Source organism: Corythoichthys intestinalis, chromosome 6 (genome assembly GCF_030265065.1).
Source record: "Corythoichthys intestinalis isolate RoL2023-P3 chromosome 6, ASM3026506v1, whole genome shotgun sequence".
In the NCBI taxonomy this organism is placed as follows: Eukaryota; Metazoa; Chordata; class Actinopteri; order Syngnathiformes; family Syngnathidae; genus Corythoichthys; species Corythoichthys intestinalis.
Window position 1 is genome coordinate 35,438,104 of NC_080400.1, and position 18,779 is coordinate 35,456,882.

The 18,779-nt window shown below is 38.6% G+C and overlaps 1 protein-coding gene across 1 annotated transcript in view; it reads left to right on the plus strand.

The window, feature by feature from the left end:
* The window catches only part of sgcg (sarcoglycan, gamma), a 28,689-nt gene extending 13,088 nt beyond the window's left edge, over positions 1 to 15,601 (plus strand). The window contains exons 2-8 of the mRNA XM_057838053.1: positions 371 to 575; positions 2,922 to 3,026; positions 5,709 to 5,799; positions 5,984 to 6,103; positions 13,970 to 14,042; positions 14,154 to 14,277; positions 14,447 to 15,601. Coding sequence (XP_057694036.1) covers positions 378 to 575; positions 2,922 to 3,026; positions 5,709 to 5,799; positions 5,984 to 6,103; positions 13,970 to 14,042; positions 14,154 to 14,277; positions 14,447 to 14,614 — 879 coding nt within the window. The 5' untranslated portion in view covers positions 371 to 377 and the 3' untranslated portion in view covers positions 14,615 to 15,601. The remainder of the gene's footprint in view (positions 1 to 370; positions 576 to 2,921; positions 3,027 to 5,708; positions 5,800 to 5,983; positions 6,104 to 13,969; positions 14,043 to 14,153; positions 14,278 to 14,446) is intronic.
* The last annotated feature ends 3,178 nt before the right edge of the window (positions 15,602 to 18,779 follow it).

Consider the following 18,779-nt stretch of genomic DNA (forward strand, 5'->3'; position numbering starts at 1 on the left):
TGTTTGCTTTTACTATTTTGTGATGCTTAGTAATCTTCTTCATTTAGAAACATTTAGAAACATTTTTTTCTCCCTGTAGTCTAATTTAATCACACACAATTAGGATTTTTTTTAAGGAAAACAAAATCTTACTCATGATCTTTACATCTAAAAATTTCCACTTCTGTGGATTATCACTGCCAACCCTCCCTGTTAAAATGGATTTAATGTCTATTGTCTTCGATGGCAGCAAATGCTTTAAGAGCAATTTACATAACTGCTGTATGTTTGTTTGTGTATTACATTAGCACAAGACTTCATACAGTGTTTCTGTTGTTTTGGTCTTCTGTTTAAGCATGGATCCTGATACTGTTTTTGTTGTGGTTATCAGATAGCAGATGGTGGGTGAGCAGTATGAGGGCAGCACAGAGGGCAGCAGCATGCCCGCCAGGCCTGTGCCCGAGCACATCTACAAAGTTGGCATCTACGGCTGGCGGAAGCGTTGTCTCTACCTGTTTGTCCTGTTGCTCATCATCATCCTGGTTGTCAACCTAGCCCTCACCATCTGGATCTTCAGGGTCATGTGGTTCAACTCGGTCCGAGTCACTCACAATTACGTAGCAGAACACTATACAGAAAGTCCTCTGGTTACAATGTCCTCGGGTTCCTATTTCCTCAACCTTTGACGTTTTGACCTTACAACACCCATGAATTGTCTGGCCATTTAGTCCCCAGCTAGTGTATAGTGCTTGTATGTGTCTGCTTTTCACCCTCTTTTTTTTCCACATTATGGCCCCAAAGAAGAAAGCAGGATCTTCTAGCAATGCTGGTCCAGCCAAAAGAAAAGCAATTACCATGGAAACAAAGCTTAACATACAAAGCTAGGCGAAAGGAGAGACACCAACGAAGATCGATAAAGATTTATCAGATAATGAGAAATTAGTGTTTTAATTTGCTGTTTAGCCCCGCCTGTCATTATAGCGCGAGTTATATAGTAAAGTTAGAATCCAGCCCATTGAGAGGGAATATTCACAACGAGGAAAATGCGAAAGGGAGCGGCAAAACTTCTCCAATTTTTTTTACAGGATATTCTTTTTATCTACGTATTTTTCCCTAATTGCTAAAAATGGTATGGTCATGACAAATAAGTCTTGAGCTAAATTGAATATAAAATATTAAAAATGCGTTTATTCAGTACAACAGGGCAAAATTATTGCATAATGGTCAAAACTGCCGACTTCTTCCTCTCCCGAATGGTATTTTATGCCACTGGAGTTAGTCCGGCTTTGTCATTTCCCTGCCCTGGCTTTGGAGGCAGAGGAAGGAGCGTAAACAAAACAGGAGGCGTGACAGCTAGTCGACATGCTAACCCGAACCGAGCGGGTCGGTCTTTTTCTCACCTTTCGAAAACAAAAAAAAATCACACAAAACTACCCTGACTCATGTCACACACGGCTAAAGGAATGATTGTCTTTACCGATCGGCCAGCACATGGTGGCGAGCAAGTTTCGGCTCGTCGTTCTGCAGCGACCAAAGCGGGCTGGCAGTGCTCGTCATCGGGAAATAGCCGTAAATAGTCTATTCTCGGTGGATAAATCGGCCGACGTCAGAACAGAGGGCTGCTCGTGGCCAAGCTGATGAAAGCACATTCTCGGTGGGCACGCAAAGAGGACCGAGCGGCCTAGATTGGCCAGCTGGCGGCGGGAGCAGGTTACGGTTCCTCGTTCTGCTGCGGCCACGGCAGGTTTGCAGTGCTCGTCGATTGGAATGAGCGCCGAAAATAGCCCATTCTTTGTGGACAAACCGGCCAACGTCGGAGCGGGGGGCTGCTCGGGACCAAGCCGAGGAAAGCACATTCTTGGCGTGCACGCTTTTATCGACCAGCGACCAATGGTGTGCAACAAGCCTCCGGTCGTCGGCCGTGTGGCCTTCTCGGTGGTTTGTAACCCACAAAATGCAAGTCACCTCCTTATTAAAACGTTTGCCATGATCCCAGTATTTGACATAATATAAAAAACGAAGCTTACTCACTTCCTTTCCGTCCAATGGTTCCTCAGCTGTCGGACTTTTTTTGCCCTTCGCGGTGAACAACAATTTTTGGGGAAATCCAAAAAGCCTCACACCACTCTCCCTGGTGTAGCAAAAAAAAAAATCTGCAGCACATTAGGCTGGTGTGACACGAAAAATAAACGAATTAATCAGCTGATCCGTAGTAGAATCCGCAGTCCTTCTGCATGTTAAAGTGACGGCTGCATTGTGAAGATGATCTCTACCGCTGAAGTTACATTCGCTTCCTTCCTCAATCCAGACGCTGGCTGAAGTCACTCATTTACATGACGTGGGATTTAAAAATTGAATGAATGTATCAATCGCTTCTACACACATCCAAGCAGTCATTCAGGAGCATAAAATACCGCGTGTAATATGAAATAAGCATGCTTTTTTTGTGTCACAGACACTTTAATATTTTACATCGCATACAAGAACAACATCAACTTTGTTAGAATTTGTAATGGTTTATTCACAACCAAAAGCATAAGCCGTAGCCGATGCCCCCCCCAAAAAACTAAAACAAAACAACAGCTTTTGGGCTCCCACTATATCGTCCACCCCTCCCGCTCTCTCTCTCTCTCCAGTCAGTCATGCGTTTAGCGACAGCATTTAAAACACAACACTACACACATCAACATTGCAACTTGAACAATATATCCAACCCGGTTCGTTACAATATTTGTTTTTTTTTTTATACCAAATATTTAGACTTAAATTTCTACTTCAACGGTGAAATTCGACTTGGGCGGAAATTCGTGTTATGTCGCCAGCGTAGGAACGGAACTCGAGGACTTATTATTTTGATTGATAACACTAAAAGAGAAAGTAGCACAACTCAGAGTGCCGCATCCTCATACTCCATGTGAGCTGACTGTTTTGTGTGACCTCAGGAAGGAATGGGCCTCCTGCAAGTCCACTCTGATGGCGTAAAGTTGGATGAGGGGGAATCCGAGTTCCTGTTGCCCCTCTACGCCGAAGAGATCCACTCCAGAGAAGTACGTGAACTTTGTCTGCTCTCTTTTCCTTCCCTGCAAATTAAGTCGTCCAGCAAAGTTGTCATTATTCCTTCAGTGTTTAACTGACCCCTCCCACATTCTCGTTTTCTGGAGAAAAAAAAAACAAAAAAAACACGTTTTCCAAGTGGTTCGAGGCAGTTTGGATAGACACCAATATCCCGAAGTCTCCCACCGCGCATGTGCTCCTGCTGTGAGCTTCCGATGAACCTCAAGGATGTTTGCGGTGGGAACGTGGTTTACGGCCCAGCTGCCAACAGCACATGGGAACACTTTGCTGCACTTGTTTACGTGTTTCTAGCTCAGGGCAGCATTTTCCCAACATTCTAGACCTCATTATTTTAGTTAATAATTATCATGATCATTATTTAGGTATTTGATATTTGGATTCAGTGAGTCTCCTGAATTTTTAAATGCTGGTTGGATTAGCATTTCCGACATAAGAGGTGAGGCTAGGACTGAGCCCCAGCCACATGATTCCCTCTTCACAGTGTTGGGTTTTTGTTGTCTTGAAGTGTGAGTGGAGCGCACCTGCACGACTTGACTAAGACACACCTACTGCATATGGCGGAAAACACTCAGGTGACTTGAAGTTCCGCTCTGAGACCCCCAATTTAGCCAACTTTCAAAATTGTTCGATATGCATGTGTGATACATCATTGGAAAGCTTAAAATCTCAATTTTCTGGGGTAAGAAAATTTTTGAACAGGAGGGCATTTAAAAAAAAAACAACAACAATAAATTAAACAGCAAAATCCTATCTGGAGGTAAGAGCACGCGAGAGCAGAATTACAGACACCATGACTTTAATGAGATATTATCGAGTGCTTACCTTGATTTGATCCAAAATCTCCATGTAGCATGTATCACTGAGTGTCAAGACACAGCTGTGAATGGCCAAAGCTGGATTTTTGAGGGATTTTATGGGTGAAACATGGTAATTTAACAGGGGTCGCGATGCAGAAATTGCAGACATCAAGGAGTGGTCGAGGGTTTCTTTTTCATATATTTACCCTTTTAAACTTTTTTTTCAAATGTTTTTTGTTTGGGTCGATTGTTTATCTAAAATATCGAAGAAAATGCAACAGTAACAAAAAAAAAAATGCAATTAGGTGATAGTTATGAGGTAGATATGCATAACTTTTTTCCAGACGCGATTTTTTTCACTGTGACATAATTTGTTTAAAAGTTTAAAATATGCGAGTGAATAATTTTTTAAAGTCGTTTTTTTTTTTCTAAACGAAATATGAGACATCAATTAATGATTCTAAGCTAAAAACGACAGACATTTTGAATAATGAATATAATTAATTACCTTCGTTTTACGGCTGGGTTGAAACAAAAGCGGTTGTGCGACGTCTGTAAACGGGGGTTTTCAGGTTAAAACGGACAAATTAAAAATAGTTCGGGGGCTTCATGCGCCATGAATCTGCTATGGCAGCATATAGACAAGTTCTATCAAACATAACAGTTGTTTCGGCTTCAAATACAGCAGTTTCTTTTAAAGAGGAGTGCAAGAGCAGAAACTGCTTTTTCAGTCTTGTCTGTGGTTTCCGCCATGTACATTTTTTTTTGCAGGTTTACAGAATATTTATTTTCCAATTTCAATTTTATTATAGGAATTGCAGTACAACACTCATGAGAACGATGATCTCATTTTATACATTTATAAACCGGTCATTGATACACAGGTCAGGAAACCATCTACGATATTCCACGACACTAATATTAGAAAAACATATATTTAAATGGAAACAAAAATGATTTTTTGTACTTTTAGTAATGTCTTCACGGACTAAGAGAATATTAGAAAATACACTTTTATTAACAGCAACACTATTATTGTAACATTCTGGTGAAAAATTGACTGTCTTTCTTAAAAGGGACACTTTCGTAGTGTAAAATTTCAGCAGCAGTCTGATGGTTCCTTTATCATGTCCTTAAAGGGAACCTCGGACTTAAAGACTTATAGGCTCTAATAAGCCACAATTGTTCTCTTTTACTGAAGTATGTTTTTAGAAACATAAAATATTACCATTAGTATTTTCTTGAGGCATCTTTAGTATGTTCTGTCTGTATGCATCTTAAAAAAAACAAGCTGAAAACGCACAGTGGTACTTTGGGTGTCAAATTCGCCTCTTGTTGGACATTTCGCCGGTGTAGCACATTTGGGCAGAATACAGTTTTTTTTTCCTACTATGGTTTTGTCTCATCCCGTTTTTCCTGTTCATTTTGCTTTTGCTCCTCGTTTTGTGAAATATCGACAGCGCTGCCATGCTCATTAATGTTTCTCTTAGGTTCAAATTGAAAGGGTTGAACAGATGACTTGGCTATGTCGCTAGAGTCATACTCTGGAAGTCCGGAAGTCTACAGCAATGGCGACCTCCTAGTTAAACTAATTTTACAAATTGTATAAAAATGAAAACATAAGAGGGGTTTCAATATCAAATTATTTTAACTCATAATAACGTTGACCTTTTAAGAACTACAAGCCTTTCTATCCATGGATCCTTTTAATAAAACTTTTTAAAATGATACATCAGTTCTTGGCAGGAATGTATCAATAATGTATCGGGATACAAAATGTCATAATATACGTGTACATGTCATGACACCGATATAGTGTAACACTCAACTTATAATGCAAACTTCCTTTTATTCCAGGACACTCCACTACTTGTACACTCGGATGCAGAAAAAGTTTACCTCAATGCCCGCAATGAAAACGGCGACATCACAGGAAGGATGTCTGTGGGTAAGAAGTTGAGAGGGGGAACAAAGGCAAACGCAGCCATTATTAACTCAATTCATCTTAATTTAGTAAATAAATTTCTCACCAGTTAAGGTATGAGAGCATTAGCAAATTAATTCATTTGTCTGAGTTCTGAATAAATATAACGTAAAACAATGATTTTGAATTACCGTTAATATCAATGCAGGTCCAAAACAGGCTGAAGGACACACTCCAAACATGCTCGTCAGCTCTTCCAACGACAACATGCTGTTCACAGCGGATGGCAACCAGGCTGTGATTGGGCCAGACAAACTGCGTGTCACAGGTACAAAAAAATAAAAACATCCCAAAAGATACTTCAATTAAATTAAAACATTTAAAAAAAGAAATAAATAAAAGTAACAAAAATTAATCAAATTAATTATGTAAATAGAAATTAAAAAGGCCGTCAGACTACACCACCGACAAAGGGGGAAACAATTTGGGTGGGATTGAAATAGCTTTGTGGATATAATTCACTTATGGAAAAAAAAAAAAAAAAGAAACAGTTGCAACACTAACCCTAAACAGGACACTCATTTAATCGTAAATATTCATACTTAACTATTTATTGTATTTATTTATTTATTTATTTATTTATTTTTTATCACAAAAAAATACAAAAAGAAAAAACTAAATACAGTATCGAAATATACAGTATATATACAGTATATATGTAATAGGGCTGTCAAAATTATCGCGTTAACAGGCGGTAATTAATTTTTTTAATTAATCACGTTAAAATATTTGACACATTTAACGCACATGCCCCGCTCAAACAGATTAAAATGACAGCACAGTGTAATGTCCACTTGTTACTTGTGTTTTTTGGTGTTCTGTCGCCCTCTGCTGGCGCTTGGGTGCGACTTATTTTATGGGTTTCAGCACCATGAGCATTGTGTAATTATTGACATAAACAATGGCGAGCTACTAGTTTATTTTTTGATTGAAAATTTTACAAACTTTAATAAAACGAAAACATGAAGAGGGGTTTTAATATAAAAGTTCTATAACTTGTACTAACATTTATCTTTTAAGAACTACAAGTCTTTCTATCCATGGATCGCTTTAACAGAATGTTAATAATGTTAATACCATCTTGTTGATTTATTGTTATAATAAACAAATACAGTACTTATGTACAGTATGTTGAATGTATATATCCGTCTTGTGTCTTATCTTTCCATTCCAACAATAATTTACAGAAAAATATGGCATATTTTCTAGATGGTTTGAATTGCGATTAATTACGATTAATTAATATTTAAGCTGTAATTTTTGTAATTTTTAATCGAGTTAATCACAATTAATCGCAATTCAAACCATCTATAAAATATGCCATATTTTTCTGTAAATTATATATATATTCTGTAAAATAAATTGTTGGAATGGAAAGACAAGACACAAGATGGATATATACATTCAACATACGGTACATAAGGACTGTAGTGGGCATTTCACTCTACTGTCATTTAAATCTGTCTATGCTGTCCTCACTCCGAAGCGTCTACTTTTTCCAAAGCTAGACAGCTAGTGAACGACGCCTTAATAATCAGACTTCTTCCTTTTTCATCTGATTTATTAATAAAATGGCCTCAAACCATTGTCCTCTTTAGACCGTCGTAAAACTACAAAAAAAAAGTACACAAGCATTGCATTAGCAACAACGTTAGCTTAGCACGCTATACAGGTTCACTAAACATAAACAAAAAGCGTCTCATACAAAAAATAACATTTAACAAAATAACACTAACATTTCGCTTACTAACATAATATGTACATTCTTTACAACAACCATACTTACGGACAAATCTTGTCCAAGGATCATATAAGCACAACATTACAACGTAGGCGTCAGCCCGAGACGTCGTGCAGACATATTGAACTGGCAAGAAAACAATAAACCATGTCGCAAAGCGACCACAAGAGTTCGCTGTTAGACAGCACAAAAAGCCTTGCTGTAAAACTTACCAAAAGGCAGAATACTGTCTTAGCGGGACATGTGCGTTAATTGCGTCAAATATTTTAACGTGATTAATTAAAAAAATTAATTACCGCCCGTTAACGCGATAATTTTGACAGCCTTAACATATATATATATATATATATATATACATATACATATTACCATATATATTACCATATACAGTGCCTTGCAAAAGAATTCGGCCCCCTTGAACCTTGCGCCACATTTCAGGCTTCAAACATAAAGATATAAAATTTTAATTTTTTGTCAAGAATCAACAACAAGTGGGACACAATCGTGAAGTGGAACAAAATTTATTGGATAATTTAAACTTTTTTAACAAATAAAAAACTGAAAAGTGGGGCGTGCAATATTATTCGCCCCCTTGCGTTAATACTTTGTAGCGCCACCTTTTGCTCCAATTACAGCTGCAAGTCGCTTGGGGTATGTTTCTATCAGTTTTGCACATCGAGAGACTGACATTCTTGCCCATTCTTCCTTGCAAAACAGCTCGAGCTCAGTGAGGTTGGATGGAGAGTGTTTGTGAACAGCAGTCTTCAGCTCTTTCCACAGATTCTCGATTGGATTCAGGTCTGGACTTTGACTTGGCCATTCTAACACCTGGATATGTTTATTTTTGAACCATTCCATTGTAGATTTGGCTTTATGTTTTGGATCATTGTCCTGTTGGAAGATAAATCTCCGTCCCAGTCTCAGGTCTTGTGCAGATACCAACAGGTTTTCTTCCAGAATGTTCCTGTATTTGGCTGCATCCATCTTCCCGTCAATTTTAACCATCTTCCCTGTCCCTGCTGAAGAAAAGCAGGCCCAAACCATGATGCTGCCACCACCATGTTTGACAGTGGGGATGGTGTGTTCAGGGTGATGAGCTGTGTTGCTTTTACGCCAAACATATCGTTTTGCATTGTGGCCAAAAAGTTCAATTTTGGTTTCATCTGACCAGAGCACTTTCTTCCACATGTTTGGTGTGTCTCCCAGGTGGCTTGTGGAAAACTTTAAACGAGACTTTTTATGGATATCTTTGAGAAATGGCTTTCTTCTTGCCACTTCCATAAAGGCCAGATTTGTGCAGTGTACGACTGATTGTTGTCCTATGGACAGACTCTCCCACTTCAGCTGTAGATCTCTGCAGTTCATCCAGAGTGATCATGGGCCTCTTGGCTGCATCTCTGATCAGTTTTCTCCTTGTTTGAGAAGAAAGTTTGGAAGGACGGCCGGGTCTTTGTAGATTTGCAGTGGTCTGATGCTCCTTCCATTTCAATATGATGGCTTGCACAGTGCTCCTTGAGATGTTTAAAGCTTGGGAAGTCTTTTTGTATCCAAATCCGGCTTTAAACTTCTCCACAACAGTATCTCGGACCTGCCTGGTGTGTTCCTTGGTTTTCATAATGCTCTCTGCACTTTAAACAGAACCCTGAGACTATCACAGAGCAGGTGCATTTATACGGAGACTTGATTACACACAGGTAGATTCTATTTATCATCATCGGTCATTAAGGACAACATTGGATCATTCAGAGATCCTCACTGAACTTCTGGAGTGAGTTTGCTGCATTGAAAGTAAAGGGGCTGAATAATATTGCACGCCCCACTTTTCAGTTTTTTATTTGTTAAAAAAGTTTAAATTATCCAATAAATGTTGTTCCACTTCACGATTGTGTCCCACTTGTTGTTGATTCTTGACAAAAAAATTAAATTTCATATCTTTATGTTTGAAGCCTGAAATGTGGTGAAAGGTTGCAAGATTCAAGGGGGCCGAATACTTTTGCAAGGCACTGTATATTACCATATATATATATATATACATATGTTTAATAAAAAAGATAAAACTGCAATTAGTTTTTTTTTTCATTTAAAATGTTTATTCTTTTGTTAGTGCTAATTTACAGTAATTATTATTTATCAACTTTAGAGTGTTATTGGAAGCCATAATTAGAATATCTTTGTTTTGATTTATTTTAATCTTGCATTCATGAACATTTATGTTTTCATATTTCAATTTTTTTTTTTTTGTAATCACACAAAAATATTGATTAATAATAAAACAATAGAAATATAATTGAGAGCTGGCACCCGCATACGTTGACAATACATTTTGGGTTATGCAGGCCACAATACGTATTAGCATCTGGTACGGTAAAAAATTATGTGGCTAAGTTTTTCAAATTGCCAAAAATAGTCAATTGGGTTAAACGTTTTTTTTAATTGTAAAAAAAAAAAAATATATTGCTGTCTGTGTCTTCATCACACGCTATGCTACTTTGCGTTGCATTACGTTATACGTACACAGTTACTTCTATCATTTGGTCCAGTGAAATCTATTGAGCATCAAGTAGTTTTCTTTTACAATAGAACAGATATGACAGTACATAGTCACATTATTATGATTTCCATGTTCATTTTTCTATCAACCCAAATGTGTGCATTGATGCTGCTGTGGGTCACTGACTTCAGTCACTTTGTTGGCTTATTAAGTTGAGCGGAGTGTCAGCTCACTACATTATGCCAGGGGTGCCTTTACTACACACAGCACAGTGCTCCAAATCAGGCTCGTGGACCCCTGAGGAAACACATTCGGCTGGAGCCGCACTGTGATTCTTTCATTGACTTTCTGCTGTCGCCCTTCATTTGTCTCCTGCTTGCATCTGTTCATTCACTTGAGTAAACGTGAGTGGAGGTCAATTGCATCCTCCTCTTCCCACATAGCTACAAGCCGTACAAGATGGCTTAGCTTTAATAATAGTGCAGTGCTGCGAAATATCGGGACACCTGGCTGCTACATCGACAAGTAGTGATGGTGAGAGCGACAGCAGCTTGGACAAGTCATATACCTTGTATGTGTTCCCCTGGACACCATATCTTCCTCAACATTTTCACTCATCCATTATTCAGCCTCGTTTAGCCTTAGTGACCACAATAGTGAAAACCATAGACTTCACCATCAGTTGACAAGACGGCAAACATTGTGCCACACCTTCCCGTCGTCACTGTGATAAACTCAAACATATGCTGCGTTCAAACGGCGGATTTAGGTGGAAAAAGGACGGATTTTTTACTGCATGCAAGCAAGCAGGAGTGTCTCAAGAGCGATTTGGTCGAGGATTCAAGATAATTATTATATAAAATATCCCCAGGCATGCACTTTGAAACTTTGTGACAAAAAATGCATAGAAAAAATTTGCGTAAATCAGTGTATTTACGTAAAATCAATGATAACTGCCCGTTTTTGTGCTTTTAACCAAGAATCTAGACGGTTCTATGTTCATATCCATAGAAATTCCGGGATGTACGCATTTATTTAAAAGAATTTTCAACATAAAAAGCTCTTTGTTTTGTGATGGCCGCCACGTTCGATTACACTATAGCGTAATTTTAGCTTGAAATATATACGTAAAATGAATGATAACTGCCCGCTTTTTTGCTTTCAACCAAGACTCTAGTCGGTTCTATGTTCATATCTAAAGAAATTCCGGAATGTACACATTAATTTACAAGAATTTTCAACCTAAAAAGCTCTTTGTTTTGTGGTGGCCGCTATGTTGTATCCATACACTGGAGCGTAAATTTACAGTCAAATGACCAGGGAATATACTGTATATACTGGACTGTCTCAGAAAATTAGAATACACAATATTCTAATTTTTTGAGACAGTCCTGTGTATATATACAGGACTGTCTCAGGAAATTAGAATACACAATATTCTAATTTCCTGAGACAGTCAGGAAATTAGAATATTGTGTATTCTAATTTCTGAGACAGTCAGGAAATTAGAATATTGTGTATTCTAATTTCCTGAGACAGTCCTGTATATATACACAGGACTGTCTCAAAAAATTAGAATATTGTGTATTCTAATTTTCTGAGACAGTCCAGTATATATGTATACAGTGGGCCAAATAAGTATTTAGTCAACCACTAATTGTGCAAGTTCTCCCACTTGAAAATATTAGAGAGGCCTGTAATCGTCAACATGGGTAAACCTCAACCATGAGAGACGAATGTGGAAAAAAAAACAGAAAATCACATTGTTTGATTTTTAAATAATTTATTTGCAAATCATGGTGGAAAATAAGTATTTGGTCAATACCAAAAGTGCATTTCAATACTTTGTTATGTACCCTTTGTTGGCAATAACGGAGGCCAAACGTTTTCTGTAACTCTTCATAAGCTTTTCACACACTGTTGCTGGTATTTTGGCCCATTCCCCCATGCAGATCTCCCTGAGAGCAGTGATGTTTTGGGGCTGTCGTTGGGCAACACAGACTTTGAACTCCCTCCACAGATTTTCTAGGGGGTTGAAATCTGGAGACTGGCAAGGCCACTCCAGGACCTTGAAATGCTTCTTACGAAGCCACTCCTTTGTTGCCCTGGCTGTGTGTTTGGGATCATTGTCATGCTGAAAGACCCAGCCACGTCTTATCTTCAATGCCTTGCTGATGGAAGGAGATTTTCACTCAAAATCTCTCGATACATGGCCCCATTCATTCTTTCCTTTACACAGATCAGTTGTCCTGGTCCCTTTGCAGAAAAACAGCCCCAAAGCATGATGTTTCCACCCCCATGCTTCACAGTGGGTATGGTGCTCTTCAAATGCAATTCAGTATTCTTTCTCCTCCAAACACGAGAACCTGTGTTTCTACCAAAAAGTTCTATTATGGTTTCACCTGAACATAACACATTCTCCCAGTCCTCTTCTGGATCCTCCACATGCTCTCTAACGAACCGCAGACGGGCCTGGACGTGTACTTTCTTAAGCAGGGTGACACATCTGGCAGTGCAGGATTTGAGTCCCTGGCGGCGCATTGTGTTACTAATAGTAGCCTTTGTTACTGTGGTCCCAGCTCTCTGTAGGTCATTCACTAGGTCCCCCCGTGTGGTTCTGGGATTTTTGCTCACCGTTCTTGTTATCATTTTGACGCCACTGGGTGAGATCCTGCATGGAGCCCCAGATCGAGGGAGATTATCAGTGGTCTTGTATGTCTTCCATTTTCTAAAAATTGCTCCCACAGTTGATTTCTTTACACCAAGCGTTTTACCTATTGCAGATTCAGTCTTCCCAGCCTGGTGCAGGACTGCAATTTTGTCTCTGTTGTCCTTCGACAGCTCTTTGGTGTTGGCCATAGTGGCGTTTGGAGTGTGACTGACTGAGGTTGTGAACAGGAGTCTTTTATACAGATAATGAGTTAAAACAGGTTCCATTAATACAGGCAACGAGTGGAGCCTCGTTAGACCTCGTTAGAAGAAGTTAGACCTCTTTGACAGCCAGAAATCTTGGTTGTTTGTAGGTGACCAAATACTTATTTTCCACTCTAATTTGGAAATTATTTCAAAATCAAACAATGTGATTTTGTTTTGTTTTTTCCCCCACGTTCTGTTTCTCATGGTTGAGGTTTACCCATGTTGATAATTACAGGCCTCTAATCTTTTCAAGTAGGAGAACTTGCACAATTGGTGGTTGACTAAATACTTATTTGCCCCACTGTATATATTTCTTTTGCATATTGGAGATTGTACATACTTTTCAATTTATTCAATGTGTAAGTGTGTGTGCACTCTATGGGGCAGCTTTGAATCTCATGACACTTTGTGTAATGACAATAAAGGTGTTCTATTCTATTCTAAAAAAGACAAGGGCCAGATAGCCGGCAAGGCATACTGAGGCAATAGTAACATCGGAATTCAACCAAAATAAGTTGGGAAAAACCTATTAGTGTTAAATATTGGTATTGATCCTGAAAATATAGATGATTATTGCAGCATTTGATGATTTTTGTGCATCTAGCGTACAATTAGTATTTATATTTATATTCCGTAATGTATTTTATAGCTATTTTAAGTTTTGATATACAAGTACTCGTATAAAAAAAATAATTTATCGGGATTTTATTAGGGAAGGACTTTGAATTTTTTTATGTTGCTGCTCATGGAGACTCATATATCTCTTAGGGAGGTGCCTGTTTTGGTTTTAGGTCACTAGCGGCTTTGGTTTTGAAAATATTTGAATTTTAAGTGTTTAAAAATACGCCCCCTACGGATCAGCCCCGAGCCCCGCCAACTGATCGTGAAGTCTATGTGAAAACCTAGTTGCTGCTCTGTATTATATACAAACAGTGGAAAAAGTGCCAAAAAAAGGCCATGTATGGTGTTTATTGATTCACTTTCAGGTCCTGAAGGAGCTCTGTTCCAACATTCAGTGGAGGTTCCCCTTCTCAAGTCGGAGCTCTTCAAAGACTTGAGGTGAGCTCTGCAGACGCATGGCTGTCATCTTGTCAATGCACCAGCCAATCCCAACGAGACGGATGGCTGCCGTTCTTCCAAGATAATGGAATGTTTTCCTTTCATCCTTAGGCTGGAGTCTCCAACTCGTTCGCTGACTATGGACGCTCCAAAGGGAATTCATTTAAAAGCCTTGGCTGGAAACATTGAAGCGGATTCCAACATGGACCTTATCCTAGAGTCCAGCGTGGGGTTGGTAAGGAAAACACTCTTCTCTTACCGCAATGTCTACATGTGTGATTGGAGTAGAGAAGCTCGACGTAAATTGATGCCATAGCAGGAAAATTGCAAGGCACAATTCACAAGGCTCAATCCCAACTGACTAGAATCACAAATGTTCCTTATGTTTGCTCTTTGTTGCTCAGTTGGTGCTGGACGCCGAGACGGTGCGCATGGCCAACCTGCCCAGGAGCCAAGGAGGAGTTTCCGGGAATGCCGAAGGTCTCTTTGAGGTGTGCGTTTGTCCCAGTGGGAAGCTATTTCTGTCCAAGGCTGGCGTCACCTCCACTTGCAGCGACAACCAGGAATGCTAAAATGTGTTTTTTGCAGGCTACAAGCATTGTTAGATTTTGTACTATTTAAGTTTGTGTGGATCACAGTGCTAAAACCCCACCAGCAGGGGAAGATGTGCTTGCTGGAGGACATGTTACACACATAAACAGTACAATGGCTGGGCAACAAGGAGCTGCTTTACAGCTTACATCCTATGCAATATAGTCTTGTGGTGCAATATTTACAAAGTGACACATGTCGAGGGTTTTGGAGTGATGTGAGGAATATATAGATTGAATAGATTAGTTGTGATTTGTTGGATTTTGTGGCTCCAAGTTTTGCGTGTTTCGTCACTTGTGAAAAATAATGATTTACTGTCCTCATGAGGCACATGTACACAATCTAATGTGGTCCAATAAAAGATAGGCCTTTTAAACCGATATAGTGCACAGGACTCATTTACGGCTAAAAGACAGTTCAGTCGACTTGACATTATGTCGTAGGCTATTGTTGTCATTTTGGAGAGGTGAAGGACTAATATTTAACCATTTTAACAACACAAGGTGGTCAAAACAACAGCTCTCCACTTTTGTTACTACACTGATTGTTATTATCCTTGCCAAGACTGATTTTTTTGATACAACATACATTTTGGATCTGATTATATATGCAGGTGCAAATAATGCTGTTTTTGGGTTTATAATTATAACGGTGTCAAAACCCAAGTTATAGTTAAACTACATTACAGGGTGAATAGTCTATAATTTTTTCACACTGGGTAGAAATTGTGTCCTATATACTGTCAAGCAAAACAATACATAACAAGTTTATAGTTCAAATTGGAATTTAATTAGGATAAGTATTCCCTCCCACAAAAGACAACAATTACTTGTTTCAGTATTTCATGTGATGGCATTAATAATGTCACTAGTTTTGTGGTTTAGTTGCTGTTAAAATCTGTCATATTTTAGTAGTAGTGTGGAATGTGTATTTATAGCTTTTTAACATCAAATAAATGTTGTGCTATTCTTTCATGTCGTGTCTCAGAAAGTTTCACATTTTTTAAAAGAAAACCGTAAAAGATTAGCTTTGCATACCACTTTCAAATAGTAGTAAATGTCTACTCAGAAGGTTTGTTCTCTGCTACTCTCTAGTGGTGTAGTAGTGTATTACTACAATTACGATTGAATACGAGTGCGCACCAATGCATGCACAAGGAAATCAATTAAAGTGAGTTAATCAGACAGAGGTGGGTAAAGGAGCCAAAAATGTTATTTAAGTAAGAGTAGCGTTACTTCAAAATAATATTACTCAAGTAAAAGTAATCGTCCAAAAAATGTACCCAAGTACAAGTAAAAAAAAAAAGTGCTGAAACGAATAATCAAGTTATGAGTAACGTTGCGAGTAACTGTTTATATTTTCATTGGATTTTTTTTTTCTGAGCAGAAGCTTATCTATATAGAAATACAAACATATATGTAGCGGAAAACACTCAGGTGACTTGTAGTTCCACTCTGAGATCCCCAGTTTGGCCAGATTTCAAAATTGTCCTATATGCATGTGTGATACATCATTGGAAAGCTTAAAATCTCAATTTTCTGGGGAAAGAAAAATTTTGAACAGGAGGGCAATAAAACAAACAAAAAAATTAAACAGCAAAACCCTAACTGGAGGTGAAAGCCCGCGAGAGCAGAATTAAAGACACCATGATTTTAACGAGATATTATCGCGTACTTACCTCTTTTTGATCCAAAAACTCCCATGTAGTATATATCACCGAGTGTCAAGACACAGCTGTGAATGGCCACAGACGGATTTTTGGCGGATTTTATGGGTGAAACATGGTAATATAGACCCTACTCACATGACGTCACAACCACGCCTCCGCATTAAGCATTACCGCTACGTAAATTCCTCCTATTATGGCGTGTTTTTCTGCTCGTTAACATCAAAATGGTGAAGGCGTGTGTGGCGGTTGGTTGCAATAACAGAGAAGATAGATGGAGAGACTTGAAGTTCTACCGTATTCCGAGAGACCCGGAGAGGGGAGCGATATGGACTGCTGCAATTCGACGAGAAAACTGGGCACCAAACGATCACTCCAGATTATGTAGTAGTCATTTTATATCTGGTCGGATGGATTTAATATATATTTAGAGGGTTTTGGGCTGACAACCACAATTAAGATCATTGTGAGGCTAATCGCCGACAACATACAGTTTCAAATTCAAGATGCTTATTTCTTCCCCCATCATTATTTTTTGAATAATATTTAGCTGGTACCGAGTGAAAGAAGTTAAACAGGTGTGTCCAAACCTTTTGCAAAGGGGGCCAGATTTGGTGTGGTAAAAATGCGCGGGGCTACCTCGGCTGATTTACATAGAACAATATATTTAAACAAATTTTAGCAAGCCCTTTTGTGTGTCACATTTGCTTTATAATTTTTTAAATTCATAATTTCAACTATCTCGTTTTTGTGGCGTTCTCTTTCGACACTCGGGCTCTTGCGAAATACTGCTGCTGTGAAATTAAACTAGCTTCAAGTTGCTATAATTTCTCACTGCGTATCTTCCCTGTAATGTTGTCGTACATGTCAGCGTGTCTCGTTTGGTAATATCGCGTCACATCGAACTCTTTGAAAACAGCAACTGTCTCTTTGCAAATGAGGCAGACACAGTTGTTGCGTGTTTTATTGAAGAAATAGTCCAATATCCAACTATCCTTGAAGCATCGGCCATCGCAGTCAACTTTTTTTTTTATTGTCGCCATTTTAGAAAATTGGAAGTAAAGGGTCTTAAAAGTTTTTCAGACTTTCGTGAGAATAGGCTGATTTTGTGTGGACAAGATAGTTGTAGATATCAGGGTAGCAGATGCCAGGCAGAGAGGGCGAAGACAGCGGGTCGAAAAATATCGATTTAGGCATCAAATATGGATCTGGCGAATGAACAGACTGAAGCTTTTCCACATAACGCCTTTTATGCAACGCATCCAATGAGTTTACAGCATCTGAAAGCACCGGGGCTTCCATGAATTGCACTATAAATTGCACGACAAATTGAAACCATTGAGAATACGGATAAACACTGACAGACAATATGGCGGCCGGATACAGCGACACGTCATTCTGTGACGTTGGTGAGTAGGGTCTATAACAAGGGTCGCAATGCAGAAATCGCAGACATCAAGGAGTGGTCGAGATGTTCATTTTCATATATTTACTATTTAAAACGTTTTTTCCCCGAAATGTTTCTTTGTTTGGATCGGTTATTTATCTAACATATCGAAGAAAATGCGACAGTAACAAAAAAATACAATTAAGCGATAGTTATGAGGTAGAAATCCGTGACTTTTTACAGACACCATTGTTTTCATTGTGACGTAATTTGTTTAAAAGTTTAAATATGCGAGTGATTTATTTTTTTTTTTTTAAACGACATATTAGGCATAAATTAATGATTCTAAGCTAAAAATGACAGAAATTTTGAATAACAAATATAAGTAATTACCTTTGTTTTATGGCTGGGCTGAAACAAAAGCAGTTGCGCGACGTCTGTAAACGGGGGTTTCCAGGGTAAAACCGACAAATTAAAAATGTTCGGGGGCTTAATGCGCCATGAATCGGGTATGGCAGCATATAGACATATTGTTCAACCAAACACAACAGTTCTTTAGGCTTAAAATACAGCAGTTTATTTTAAAGAGGACTGCAAGAGCAGAAACTGCTTTTTCAGTCTTGTCTGTGTTTTCCGAAATATACTATATATTTAAATTTCAACGGGGGGCAGATTATATAAATGAAGCATTATTCGTTCAAAGAACATGACTGCCGTCTGGTGTAGAAAATAGTTCTGAGTTTGAATAACGAAGAGTTTCTAAATTATTACTATTTTGAAAATAAAATGATCATATCTCCTGTTTTCCGTGGTCAATCAGTGCCAGATTAAAACTGGGAGAGAGGTTAAAATCAAAATCAGTCATGTTGAGGGCAACGCTCAATTACTTCATTTTTTACGGTACTTTAAAGACGCCGCGATTGAACAGGCTGGCATGACGATAGAACAGCAAGCATGCGTCTGATTGGTATAATAACCCCAATAATACACCAGGAACGTCTCTACTCTTGGCATCGCTGGAAAAAAAAAATTATAAATCTAATATGTAGAATTAAGAGGAAAAATTTAACGACTTGTGTAGCCCAAAGTGGCG